This window comes from Sorex fumeus, unplaced genomic scaffold, assembly GCF_029834395.1.
Source record: "Sorex fumeus unplaced genomic scaffold, SorFum_2.1 ptg000037l, whole genome shotgun sequence".
Classification (NCBI taxonomy): Eukaryota; Metazoa; Chordata; class Mammalia; order Eulipotyphla; family Soricidae; genus Sorex; species Sorex fumeus.
This window is the reverse complement of record NW_026606094.1, coordinates 3,700,288-3,714,163: the sequence shown is the minus strand read 5'-3', so window position 1 is coordinate 3,714,163 and position 13,876 is coordinate 3,700,288. Positions and strand designations below refer to the sequence as shown.

At 36.4% G+C, this 13,876-nt stretch overlaps 1 protein-coding gene across 4 annotated transcripts in view; it reads right to left on the bottom strand.

The window, feature by feature from the left end:
• GRM8 (glutamate metabotropic receptor 8) overlaps positions 1–13,876 on the bottom strand; it is a 944,681-nt gene that overhangs the window by 97,244 nt on the left and 833,561 nt on the right. For all 4 annotated transcript variants that reach the window (XM_056118374.1, XM_056118373.1, XM_056118372.1 and 1 more), the window contains exon 9: positions 8,303–9,238. In XM_056118374.1, coding sequence (XP_055974349.1) covers positions 8,303–9,238 — 936 coding nt within the window. The remainder of the gene's footprint in view (positions 1–8,302; positions 9,239–13,876) is intronic.

The following is a 13,876-nucleotide window of genomic DNA, read 5'->3' as shown; positions in this document are numbered from 1 at the left end:
TTTCTTTTCTAATATCTTTATAAATTGAATCCATTCAACTTTTATTTTTCATGATTTTCTAAATAGTTTTTCTTAATATTGACTCGAAAATATAATGGTGTCTAATTTTTCTCAATTTCTCAATCCCTTCTCCCACCCCGTATCTTAAACCATAAACCAGATAGTCTCATTTAAAATATTTCTTTCAATAAAGCAGATAAATATGCTTTGCATTATTTTTAAGTATAGAATTTATAGTAATATTGGGCTAAATATCTTGATATGCTTTATATAAAGACACCGTAAATATATTTATTGCAGTGTGCAATGCTACACCATGTGAAACTATGTTTAAGCATTTCATTTTTAATTTCCCAATATGAAAAATACATATATGGTTATGGCCAAAAGGAACAGTTTGCTTGCAATCTGCTTTTTCTGGCACCCTGTATGTGCCATGAGGAAAAAGTACTTACTGCACCATGGAAAATGCAATTTAAAGTTACATTAGCAAATTAGTCATTGTATTCTCTACTACCAACAATTTGCACCACCATTGAAGCTCTATTTAAGAAAAAAAACAACAACCCTATTTGTATGGTGTTCTAAACATTTGGAAGCAGAATCATGGTCACCAAGACTCTGAAAATACTCACATTGTAGTCTTAATCAAATCTAGTATTCTCACATTTTCAATCATATTATAAAAGCAAAAACCGTTTTGATGAGATGTGTTAGCCTAGGACTAAGTTCCCAGGCTGTCTATCTAATTGTCTAGTTGATTAAGTTATCGTAATTTGAGCATTGAAAATTCAAACCCTTAGCAAACACTATTTTACTGTGAAAATAAATGAATGTGCAAATATTACAATTTAACTGAAATCAAAATGTTAAATTAAGTAGCCCTAGGTCTACAGCTTTTTCAGAGACCCCACAATAGAACTGTGAAAACTAAGCAAGGTTTATCAGTAAATATTTCTTTGTTCTGTCAAATAAGATCTAGATTTCCCTTAAGAATTGCCCTAAATGTGTCAAGTGATAATTTTCTGCAGCAGTAATACATAGTACAACTGGAAAATAAAAATAATAAGTCTGGCTGTGACAACTAGGAGAGCTACTTAATAGGTTTGCCTCCATTGCACCCTAAACTCATGATTTTCTTATTGTCTTCTGTAAATTCACAAGCACATCACTTTAGCTGAGTACATACAAATATAAGCAGATTTCTGTTGCCATGTTTTGTCTCTTACCTTTCCAAAATTAATTTCATCCTCCCAGAGTTGATGACCACAGTTTGCTATGATCATCCCCAGATATAATCTACCACAATTAAACTGGAGCATCAGGAAGTCTTCAGAAGGACTAGCTTTAAATAATTCAAAGGGGACTGGAGCGATAGCACAGTGGGTAAGGCATTTGCCTTGCACATGGCCAACTGAGGTTCGATTCCCAGCATCCCATATGGTCCCCTGAGAACTGTCAGGAGTAACTCCTGAGTGCAGAGCCAGGAGTAACCCCTGTGCATCGCCAGGTGTGACCCAAAAAGAAAAAAAATAAATAAATGACTCAAAGCTGACAGGAGAAGGAAACAGTTTATAATCCACGCTTACAAACACACACATTAAATACTGAGAATCCTTTTGCTTGCTTCCTTTCTAGGGGAGTGAAGACATAGGTATATTAGTTGGAGAACTATCTCTAGTCCGATGTAGCCTGAATATTTCTTTCATTATTTTCCATGCTGTATCAACACTCTTACCCCAAGTTTTCTCTTTCTTCATCTGGGCTATCCCTGAAAGCAGACATTTTATCTCTATTTCCAGAAAAACTCTTCACACTGAATAAAGTTAATGAATTGAAAAATTAATATAAATATTTCAGTGACTGCTTTCTGCTGACTTTGATTTCTTCCCATTCTCCCCCCCCCCCCCTGCTTAAATAGCTAAAGCTAATTCTACATTAATTCTACTCTTTCTCCTAATCTTACAGATATGGTCTTTTCACTTTTTTTTTTTTATCTATCTGATCTCACCCTTGGGTGATATACTGCACAAAAAGGGTCTAGATGGCTGGAGAAATGATGGCAATGACCTTGACAACTGAAAGTCTATCCCAGGTCCAAATTTATCTAGATGCTGAAATGATGGTAATGAGAAAGAATAAACAAATAAGGTCTTTGTCCTTGTGAAATACAGCCTAATGGTAATAATAACTAACATCTCACAACCCATTAAGTGCTAGATGTGTTCTCTGACTTAGGAAACTCTCAGCAAAACTCCCACTGGATATCTTTCTGCCCTTCCGTAGATGGCTGTAACTCAAATCTGCTCAGATCTGATAACTGGGGTGGACACAAGTTCCAGCCTCACAGATTTTATAAGTGAGTTTGCATTCTCTTGGAGAGTTCTTGTTATCCACAGACAGATAGACACTTGCACATATTGTCCCAGTTAGTTTAGCAGAGTCATGACCTGAGCCCTGTATCTTCTCATTCTGGAGCTTCTGTGCTTCATAATTCCACTAGATACCTCTCTACCTCTACACTCCTCTGTCCTGCAATAGGATGATATAAAAAAGAATTAGAGAGAAATGGCAAAGCAATAGTATCTGGACACTCACATTTATTCTTCTTTCATTCGTATAGTTTACATAGAATAAAGGACAACTATAACCATTTCTTTAGTCTTATTTTTCAAATATTTCACAATTGTGTTTCCAGAATAAGTTATAATGATTACATATAGAAAATAAATTTTTGGTCCCAGTGTTTAAATAAGAATTTTTTCACTAAAAATGTATTTTAATGGGAAGCACAATAAAAATTTCACACAAATTATGATGACTTAGTCTAATTTAGATCATAAGTAAATACACTGTTGTTCACATTAAAGTGCAATTACAATTATGTTATATTATAATGATTCAATTATATCAACTATATTGCAAATATAAAATTATATCATCATTGTGCAAGGCACTCCATTCAGTTATTGAATATGTAATTTTTGATAACGTGCCATATGAATATTTCTATGTTAAGAGACATATTTATTCATATGGGGCTGAAACAATAGCACAGTGGGTAGGGCATTTGCCTTACATGCGGCCGAGCCGGGTTCGATTCCTCTGTCCCTCTCAGAAAGCCCAGCAAGCTACCAAGAGTATCCTGCCCACACGGCAAAGCCTGGCAAGCTACCCATGGCATATTCAATATGCCAAAAACAGTAACAACAAGTCTCACTTCATGTTCCTGGAGTGAGCAGACATCTTTGGGCTACACTAGCATGCAACAGGGATGAATGGAGACGTTACTGCTGCCCACTTGAGCAAATCGATGAACAGCAGGACGACTATGCTACAGTGCTATTTGTGTATATATATATATGTGCATATTTATAAATATGCATGCATGTATATTTGTATATAATAAAGAATGGCATTTGAAAGTGAGAGGAGGAAGAAAGGGCAGTGAATTAAGAAAAGAAGCAGTCTAAGATTGCTGCCAGGATTCTGATTAGCTATCAGCTAGATGCTGCATTATCTAGCTGTGCATCTAGCAAATGAATGAAGAAAGGTTTAGGACATATGAAACTTTCAGATTTTAGTTTTCTTTTCTTCTCTATTTTGTGAGTGTTTGTTTCCTTTAAGTGCTGTTGTTGGTCCTCCTAAGAGGCTGGCAGCGTTATAATTCTTGTCTGATTATCTTGATTATATGAGTCCAATTAGAGATGGCAAAACATGTACAGAAGAGTTTTCTGCCACTCTAACAGTCCTTAACCATCCCTGAGGATCTTTCCCCTATTACAGTCATCATATTTTAATTATTTTGTCTTTTTGATACAATTATGAGTTCATGTTGGTCCTTGTCTATGTCCCTGAAGTGTCCACCTTTCTTTCAAATTACTTTTTTATAAAAGGAAACATGAAATCACAGAGTAATTTAGTAGAATGCAAGAGTAGATGGAAAGCTAATAAATGCTGTCATTAGAACCTATTGAGAAAATTTTAAAAAACCATGATTCATCTTTAATTTCAAAACCTGGAGAAAAATAAAAAGAACATGGGCAAATTAAATGGAGTTTTATCACTGAATAAAGTCAAACTTCAGAGAGCTATCTGTCTTTCTAAATGCTGCAAATGTCCTTTTATAATCCAACTTTACTCAGAGGGTTTCCAAAACATCTGTCTAACTTATTCAACTAATCTTACCTTTAATTCTACTTCCCTTGTAATTCTAGAGCGCCCCAAGGGTTTAAATGAGTTTTCTTCTGTAGACCTTATTTTAAGAAGCACAATTAAATGCATGCTGGAAGAAATTTTATTTTAATGTTATCTTTTCTTCCATGGTATAAATTCTACATCACTGATAACATAGTTATAGGATGCAGAGTTCCCTGCTTTCTCATCTCAGATCTGGTTCTTGACATCTTCCTTTGTCCTTGAGCCTGTTCTCCTGCCCTTGAGCCTAGCCCCCTTGGCTTCAGGCAGGCTTCGGATGAGAGCCAAACTGAGCTCTACAAAGGAAGCTCAGGAAGCAGATTGACATAGGCTCAATAATTAGCACAATGCTGGACACTACTCAATAAGGATCTGCTGAATTAATGGATGTATGACTGCCTAACAGTTGCAGAGACTTCAAGTTGATATCATGGGGCTAACTGGCTGAGCATTTATCAATGATAATGGAGGACAGACCAGCTCTTTCATCCCCCAAAGTCAATACAAGTTATTTGAAATATTCTTTTACAAAAGTTTTGTTCAGTTCTAATATCCATGTCAGTAATTTTAACAGTGTGAAAAAGCAAACATTCTTGAGCCTTTTAAGTGCTGTTTTGAATAATAAAACCTTTTTTGACAGTAGATTGCAAATTTTATTGTGAAAAGTTAGGATGACACATGACTGTATTATATAAAGTGTCTCCTTAGCAAAATCTTAGCTACTTACAAAATAATGGATATTAATGTGGAGTTGGTCTCAACTCAGCAAATTATAAGATAAATAATTTGAGGTGTTTACAATATTTTAAAATTTCCCAATTTGGTATTTTTCAAAATTGATTCCTTCACTCTTGTCATATTCAGTCACATAATGAATATAACATTCATCCCAATTAACATATTTTATAATTTGTCTTATAAGATTCATTTTTTTACTTTTATTTCACAAAGCTAAGGGAATAAAAGGAGGGGCTAACGAGATACTACAGTTAATAAGACTCTTGCCCTGATCTCTGGCACACCAAATCATTCTGAGCTTGGCCAAAAGAAATTTCTGAGCACTACCTGTTGTGGTCCCAAAACAACAGCAACAAGAAAAATAAAAAATGGAAAGAAAGAAAGAAAAAGAAATTTTGTACAGCCACTTTCAGTATATCTATATATGCCTGAATCTAATCACTCCCATTAGTATGTACATAAACTCCACATATCTAGATGAATGGTAGCTTTGTAAGTTCCATACTTATGTTCCATACTTATACTTAAGTTCCATATGTATATGTCCATTTCATCTTGAAACTATCTTCATCTACCATCTCATCTTTCCATATGGGAGTTGGACCTTCACAGAATTCTTGTTCTGGGAGACTGTTGTTTTTTTTTTGGTTACCATAAAAATCTTCATGCGTGTGGAGAGTGGTCTCAGCATGGTGGTGGCTGGTTCTGGAGGTCTTCAGATGCCGGAGCCCTGGTCGGGGTGGGGGAGGGAAACTCAACCCGCTCCCCTTCTCTCCACACACATGAAGGTACTGGCAGAAGGACAAAGGCATGCGGGTCCCGGGACTGAGATCTCCAAGCCTGCTCAGATCGGGGCTGAATTCCTCTACCCAGATCCTCCAAATTTCAGTAGGCAGGGGTCACACCCACCAACTGGCCCCCTGGCGCCATGTAATCCCATCAACAGCCAAGACTCAGAGACTATAAACCCAGCTCCCGACATCTTATTATCTCATTCCTACTTTGGACAAACTGGCAGGCTGCCAAATGTAACCTGCACACACGGCAAAGTCTGGCAAACTCCCCGTGGCATACCCAATATGCCAAACACCAGTAACAATGATGGGTCTCATTCTCCTAACCCTGAAAGAGCCTTGAATGTGGCACTTTTTAAAAAAATCTCAGGGCTAGGATGAAGGAGACGTTACTGGGGCCTGCTCGAGGCAATTGACGAACAACAGGATGGTCGTGATCGTGATCGTAATCAAAATCTTAGTAGAATATATGTTTAATGACTGTGATGATATCCAATATCTTGATTAGGACCAAAGTTTTATTTGTTCCCAAACATGAAGTGTCAAAAACTAACTTAATAGCAAAAACATTCTTACTGGCATTTGTACTTGCTACTCCCCTCCATACCCTTGGTAATTGCTGTGTGAAAAGTAAAGATTGTCTCTAATTTATAAAATGTAAAGCAAGTCAAAGAAAAATAAAAGAAAGTTTGATGTTATTGCTCAAGAGACTTTGTTTGGTAAAATACAAGAAAGCAGAATAAACTACATATAGCCCTCTCCGGATGAAACAATGTATTTCAAAAGTCAGTCCTGGTTCAAATACAAATAACACTGAAGTGAATGTTATTAATAATTCATAGAGGGTAGACATTTACAAACTTTGAAACCATTTTTTTGTGTGCCCAGATTGTTCTAACACACCATATCAGAACAGATCGCACAGACAATGAGACATTTATTTTCCAACTCACACATTATTTCCTAAGTCAATTTTATATATTTGGAGCTTTTTTTATTTGCTTAGGTTTGTCTTTCTTTTTTACTATTTTGATAAAATTTTATTATGACTTAGGTAACATGTCTACAATACTGCTAATGTTTATGGTCTTGATATACAAAGTTATAGCTCTGATCACTTCCAAAGTGCCCAAGACACTTCACTACTCTCCATAGGTGACCTCTGGTCCAAATAAGCTCCCCCCAACTTCTAAACTCCCCCATGTATATGTCAATAAAATTTATTCTAATTATCATGTTTAGAATTATGTTTAGATTATTATGTTTAGAATAAACTTTCTTGGGATATTTTGATGCCATATGTTTAGTCTGATAAAAATTATTTGAAGACTTCCAGTCATTCAAAACACTCTGAAAACCCATTGCAAGTTTGAGACATTCAATAGCAAGTTCGCTAAATCAGATTTTTGTGTGTGTCCAAACATTGATTATAGGCTAAATTGATCTAGTAAAGGATGAATGGTCACAGTAAAAGTTCTCTGCACCTTGTGTTGAATGTATTTATCTCTGAGTTACTTGGAAATTTTGGAGTCATGGAGGAACTCCCTTGTATTGGCTATGCCTAAGGAATGTGATTGCCCCTAGAATGTTTCATTTATTGTGTTACTATTTCATTGATAGGAGATCCTTCATCAAATACATTAAAAAACTGAAGGGCTATCTAATAGAGAGCATGTGTCTTAATATTTTGTAAACTCTGTCTTTCCATTATATTACCCAAACCTTGGAATTACTTGTTCACCAGTACCTATTGTTTTTCTATATACATAACCATATAACCAGATATGTCCCATTTGCAGCATACTTCCTTCTGCATATATTCTCTATTACAGGATTTTATATGCATGAGGCTAAATAGAGATTGGTAGCAAAGGAAAAATGGTAAAATTATGCTAATCTTAACCTTCTAAAATTACCAATGGCTTTATATAAAAGTCCTTTGCTTTCTTCCTTAATCTCTCACCATCACCCTCTATATATGGAAAAGTGATAAGATTTGGAGTTCAAGAGAAACACTAGGTTGGGTCTGATTGAACTAAATTATTTTTGTTTCTTTCTTTCAGTTGTCTTTTTACTGTATATTCTGCTTTTGTATATAAGACCATCATAATCATTAAGAAATAAGTTTTTTCCAGAGTCACATTTGAACCAGAATGATAGGCATCTGTCATGCATTGTGGGTATTTTGGGGACAGCTCACCTTGATGAATCATTTCTGCCCTTTTGCCTGCCCTCTTTTAATTAACATTTGGAAAAGAATAGCAATGCCACTAGATAACCCATCTGGGAAGAGAGACCCAGAAATTGTTGTGAGCTCTGTCAATCTTTAACCTTGCCAAAGAAGATACATTCAAATGTATTCTCATGAAAATCAACCATAGTCAACACATATTTAAAGCAAAGAGATCTTCAGAAGAAATATGTCCGTATACTTGTAAATCAGAATAACATAGATAAGCATATCTGGAAAGAATATAAGAAAACCCCCAACCCCCCAAACAAGATAAGAAAATGTCCAAAAGAAGAAAATAAATGCAGAACTAGTTTTAGCTACAAGATTTCTTGTCACTTACCTTTTCTGCAGACTGGGCTGTACCAAAAAAGATGGGAATGAAAGCTAACCAAATGATGCAGGTGGTGTACATGGTAAATCCAATAGGCTTGGCTTCATTGAAAGTCTCTGGGACACCTCTTGTTTTAATGGCATAAACAGTACAAGTGACCATCAAGAGAATACTGTACCCCAGTGAACAGATGAGGGAGAGATCAGAAATGTCACACTTGAGCACCCCCCTGGCTTTCTCTGGGTCTAGGGTACGCTGCTCTCCATAGTCAATGATGATGTGGGGAGGATCCACCACAAACCAGACACACACACCCAGGAGCTGGACGGAAATGAGGCTGAAGGTTATCACCAGCTGGGATGCCGGGCTAATAAACTTGGGGGCTGTGACCGATTTCTTTCCCTGCTCAAATATTCGGTGGATTCGGTTTGTTTTGGTGAGAAGGGCTGCGTAGCTGAAACACATGCCAAGTCCCAGGAAGATTCGTCGGAAGGAGCATATGATGGTATCCGGTGCTGCGATCATTAAAAAGGTGATTGAGTAACAGAGAAAGATCCCCGTGAGGAGCACGTAACTAAGTTCACGTCCGGATGCCCTCACGATGGGGGTGTCATTGTAGCGGACAAAGGTCATGATCACAAACGTGGTGGCTATGATTCCCAATATTGCAATGAACACAGGCACCACAGCCCAGGGCGAGTGCCACTCCAGTTTGATGATGGGGATAAGTTGGCAGCCGGTGCGGTTGATGTTTGGCCTCTGATCCAAAGGGCAGAGCTCACAGGAAAGCTCGTCCACCTGGTAGTTGTAACCTTCACAGCGCTCACAGTGCCAGCAGCAAGGGACTCCCTTCACCGTTTTCTTCCTCTCCCCAGGTTTACAAGGCAGGCTGCAGACAGATGCCGGGTGTGTGTGTTCTCTATTAGCCCACTGCATGTCTTCCACCTGTGGGTATAAAAAATTAATGAGCCTTCCATTTTTGCCCCATTTATAACATCCTAATCCTAGCCACAGGTTCATCATAAATCACCATATGCTGACAGTACAAATACAGTTTACCATAATAAAAGCCCAGTTTCTTTCCCTGGTATCGACTTTATGAAAATGCTAAACGATTGGGTTCAATAAATCATTCACATCGTCAACTTGATGAGTGTCATTAGTTTCCATTTACCATCTCAGCGTTGACCAATTTGACATTTGAAAAAAGATTTATTGGCCCAAACAGATTTAAAACTAAAAAAGAAAAAGTCACGAAGCTAAGTATTTTTTTTCCTTCTAGCTCACCTTAGGTTAAAAAAAAACAAAAAACAAAACAACAACAACAACAACAACAAAAAACCAGCATCTGCAACACACTAACTTTATTCAAGTCTTTCTATCATATTTGTAGAATTTCAAATAGCACTTTGTGAATTTTGAAAATAAATAGCAAATGAGGTATTTAATATGATGAAATTCTCCTTTGCTCATGTTGATGACATTACTATTTTGACTTACACTTAAAATATAAAATATCCATTTTCTCCCATCATGTATTTCCACAATGTATAAAAGGATCATATAGAATGAAATAGGGGAACAGCAATATTTTTCAATAAATAGAACTAGTTTTATAAATGGCCTGAATTAGTAGAATTGGTATATATGAGGGAATGTTTCAGAGTCTTAAAATCTTTTTACTGTTTAGGGTGAATTCACAAGATACTGTTATTAATTTTAAAATATTATTTAATAGAAACACTGTCACTGAGTCCCACCAGGAGTGATCCCTTGGCATAGAGCCAGAAATGCACCCTGAGCACTGCCTAATGTGGCCTCCAAACAAAATAAAACTTTACTTCCCCCAAAACCCCAATATATATTTTATTATAAATAATAATATTAGTTTCATCTTATTGCATATACATTATTAGAACACTAGTAGGACAAAACTGCAAACTATGCATCACAGGAAACCAAGAGTAAAAACTACTTTCTCTTATGAAAAGTAGATACTACAAAGTAAATTGTATGCAGAATTGATTATATTTAGAGATGTGAACAAGCCATGATCAATACTCTTTCCTCAAGTGTTTGTCAAATTCATGAGAAATAAAAGAAGGAATGTTGCCATGATTGATAGTGAATTAAAGCAATGGAAAAATTACCAAATGTCAGTCTGTGACTTCTAAACTGATACAACTGCTGCAACACACACTATATATGTAGTCAATGACCAGACATAGAGAAACTGAAACTGCCAATAGTCCCTAGGAGTTCCTTAGAACAACCTGTGTATGCCAATTAAGACTTTCTAAGAATCCCTGGTCACACAGCATACCACCCTTACACTACCATCCAAGACATAAAAAAGGCCCTCAAATTAGAACTGTGGACTTTAAGACACTGCTCAGCTGTTCTGCTTTACAGATTGTAATGCCACTCTCTAAAAATCCTTTGTTTGTCTGCTGTTTCGTGTGTCTCACTCTTTCTTCAAGGTATCAATAATCCTGAATAAAGTCCCCACTCTCTCCCACCATCGGTGACAGAAAGACACCAAAGCTGACGAACAGAGGCCAAACAGAACGCACTGGGATATAGATATAAAGGATTGTTCAGAGAGGCACAGAAAAAGGAGTTGAAAGAACGTTTAAATTATATATCAAGTGATTTTTCTCCAACACCTGTTCTATTAGCAACAAAAAAAGAATTATCAGAGTCTGTGGCAGGGACTCCAAGATGGCTCCGAGGGCCTTACCTCCTGGAATTCATTTATTCACATAGTTATCTTCCATTTGGAATAGGGGATATATCTGTAAATAATAATATATTGCAGGGGCAGGAGTGACAGTGTAGCACATAGCTTTTTTTTTTTTGCCTTGTTCACAGTCATCCCAGATTCAATTCTTGTCACCCCATTAGCTCCTCTGAGACCCTCAGGAATGATCCATGAGCATAGAGGTGGGAGGAAGTCCTGAGCATAGCCATATGTGGTCTGAAACAATTGTCTCTATATATGTATATTTAAATAGCAATTTATTAATATCAATATTTTGAGAACTTTCAGTGTGGTGGAAACAAACTGGACTTCTTGTCAACAATTCAGCAACCAAAAATGAGAGCTTTACCAAGAAAGAGTATTGTCTCGCTCTAGTGAAGCTTTCAGCGACTATAGCCCCAGCGGACAAATTGAAACCTCTTGGACATCCCTGAGCCTTAATGACCAGTGATGCTGTTTCTGAATTTCTTATGCATGTATGGAAACAGTGAGATAATAGATATTTATTGTCTGAAACTGCTACATTGTGTATTTAGTTATTAGGTAGTAATAGAAAAGCTAAACAACTCAAATTGAGCTTAATTCCTCCAGTGGCTACTACCTGAAGCAGCTATTGGAAAGTGACAGCAATAATCTGCCAATAAATTAATAAAAAATCAAATAAATACTCTAGGCACATAGTAGCAGCAGTATATTTTCATCTCTTAAATTCATTCTGTTGGGGGGGGGGGTCATACATAAAAGTGCTCAGAGCTTACTCTAGACTCTGCATTCAAGGAGTCCCAGCAGTACTCTAGAAGCATCATGTGATGCTGGGAATCAAGCAGGGGATTAAGCTGGGGTCATTTGCATTGCCAGACAAACATCTAACCACTATATTCGCTCTCCATCCCCCTCCCCATCAATTTTAAGATTGTCTTCCTTTGGGAACCAGATTACCAAGACTATTCTCATGAATAGACATGTTACTTAAGGATTTTTTTTGTTGTTGTTGAATATCAGGTGAATTGTTGAGGACTGAAACTATAGACCACAGTTCGATAACTGCAGAGGACTGACAAATATTCCCTGGTGTAGCAGAGAATTCATGCACGTTTAATTGTAGACATCCATCCCTGGAGCGATAGCACAGCGGGTAGGGCGTTCGCCTTACAAGCGGCCAACATGGCCGACTCGAGTTCGATTCCTCCGCCCCTCTCGGAGAGCCCAGCAAGCTACCGAGAGTATTCGATATGCCAGACACAGTAACAACAAAGTCTCCAATGGAGACGTTACTGGGCCCGCTTGAGCAAATCGACGATCAACGGGAGGGCCTTTACCTTTACCTTTACCTTATCCTTCCCTGGGAAAACAAATGCTATTAATTGAGTCATAAGGGCACCCACTACTAATAGACCTACTGGTCTGCTCAACATAAAGGAAATGCAATATATCGCCATCCTGCTAATTTTCTATCAGGGTTTAGTGCTTTACAAAAGGTATTTCATTTACTAGTGGGATTCTTTTATGAAAGACAGCAAAAGTTAAATTGGAAGCATGTAGAGGTTTTTCTCAAAAATATTGAGAAAAATGAAATGCCCTACTGAGTGGCTAGAGTATTGATTTTATACTCTAATGTACTCTTATAAGATAATAAAATACTTTTTGTGAAAGTTATATTTCAAAACTGATTATTGTAAAACCAAAATTGCATTTTATTTGGGATGTCTATAAATTTACAAGGTAACTGCAAAAGACTTTTTTTCCTTTCGGGTCACACTCGGCAATACACAGGTGTTACTCCTGGTTCTGCACTCAGGAATTACTCCTGGCAGTGCTCAGGGGACCATATGGGATGCTGGGAATTGAACCCGGGTCAACCACATGCAAGGCAAACGCCCTACCCGCTGTACTATCGCACCAGCCCCAAGGCAAAAGAAAAAATTCCCAAACCGTTAAACATTGCAACTAATAGGAAACTTAAAGTCCACCTTGATGACCATCCACATGTCTAATTCTTTCATTCTCAATTAAGTCATTCTGCAAGAGGCCATAAAATTTGTTAATGAATAAAAATATCTATACCAGATATGCCTTATTATCTAACATATTTAATTTGTAATATAAACATTACTTTTTATCTGATCATTTTTCAGAGAACTAATAGAAAAATATTTCTTGCAAATAAATTTTATACAATAAAAAAATAGGATTTTTTAGATTTGTGAAATTCTCTGAAGGATAAAATTATATGTCTATGCAGTTATGTGATTTGTTTCATATATGTATATGTGATTTATTTCATAATTTATATATAACAAAGTATATAAGACAAATTACAAAGTATATGTGAAGTAAATTATGAAACAAATTCTAGTTTATTTATATATGTTATAGAAGTAGAAATTAAAACCAAAACTACTTGAGAGTAAATAATTAAGTTTCCCAATGGTTAAAGCATAAATAATAACCGCACAACCCTTTTGCATTGTGATATTAACAATGAGTTTGAAGGGAATCTTCATATAAGTTGTCTTCTCTGTCTATAATACTGCTTTAAGGCTGTTTTATGTCTACCCTACATGGAGTTAACAAACATTTAATTATTTTATAGATAGATTTCCCACGAATTAAAAACTCGATTCATATGATCACAGTGTTTACCAAATGACTCACTCAGTGGCCTTCAATCCAGTGTATTTCATAAGTGGCAAATTATCAACTAATTTATTTTGTCATTTATTATTTATGGTTACTAATACATAAAAATGTACTAACAAACACAAAACAAACTTTCTAAATGAATAGGCATATATTTTTTTCTAATTTCTTTTTTAAAAATC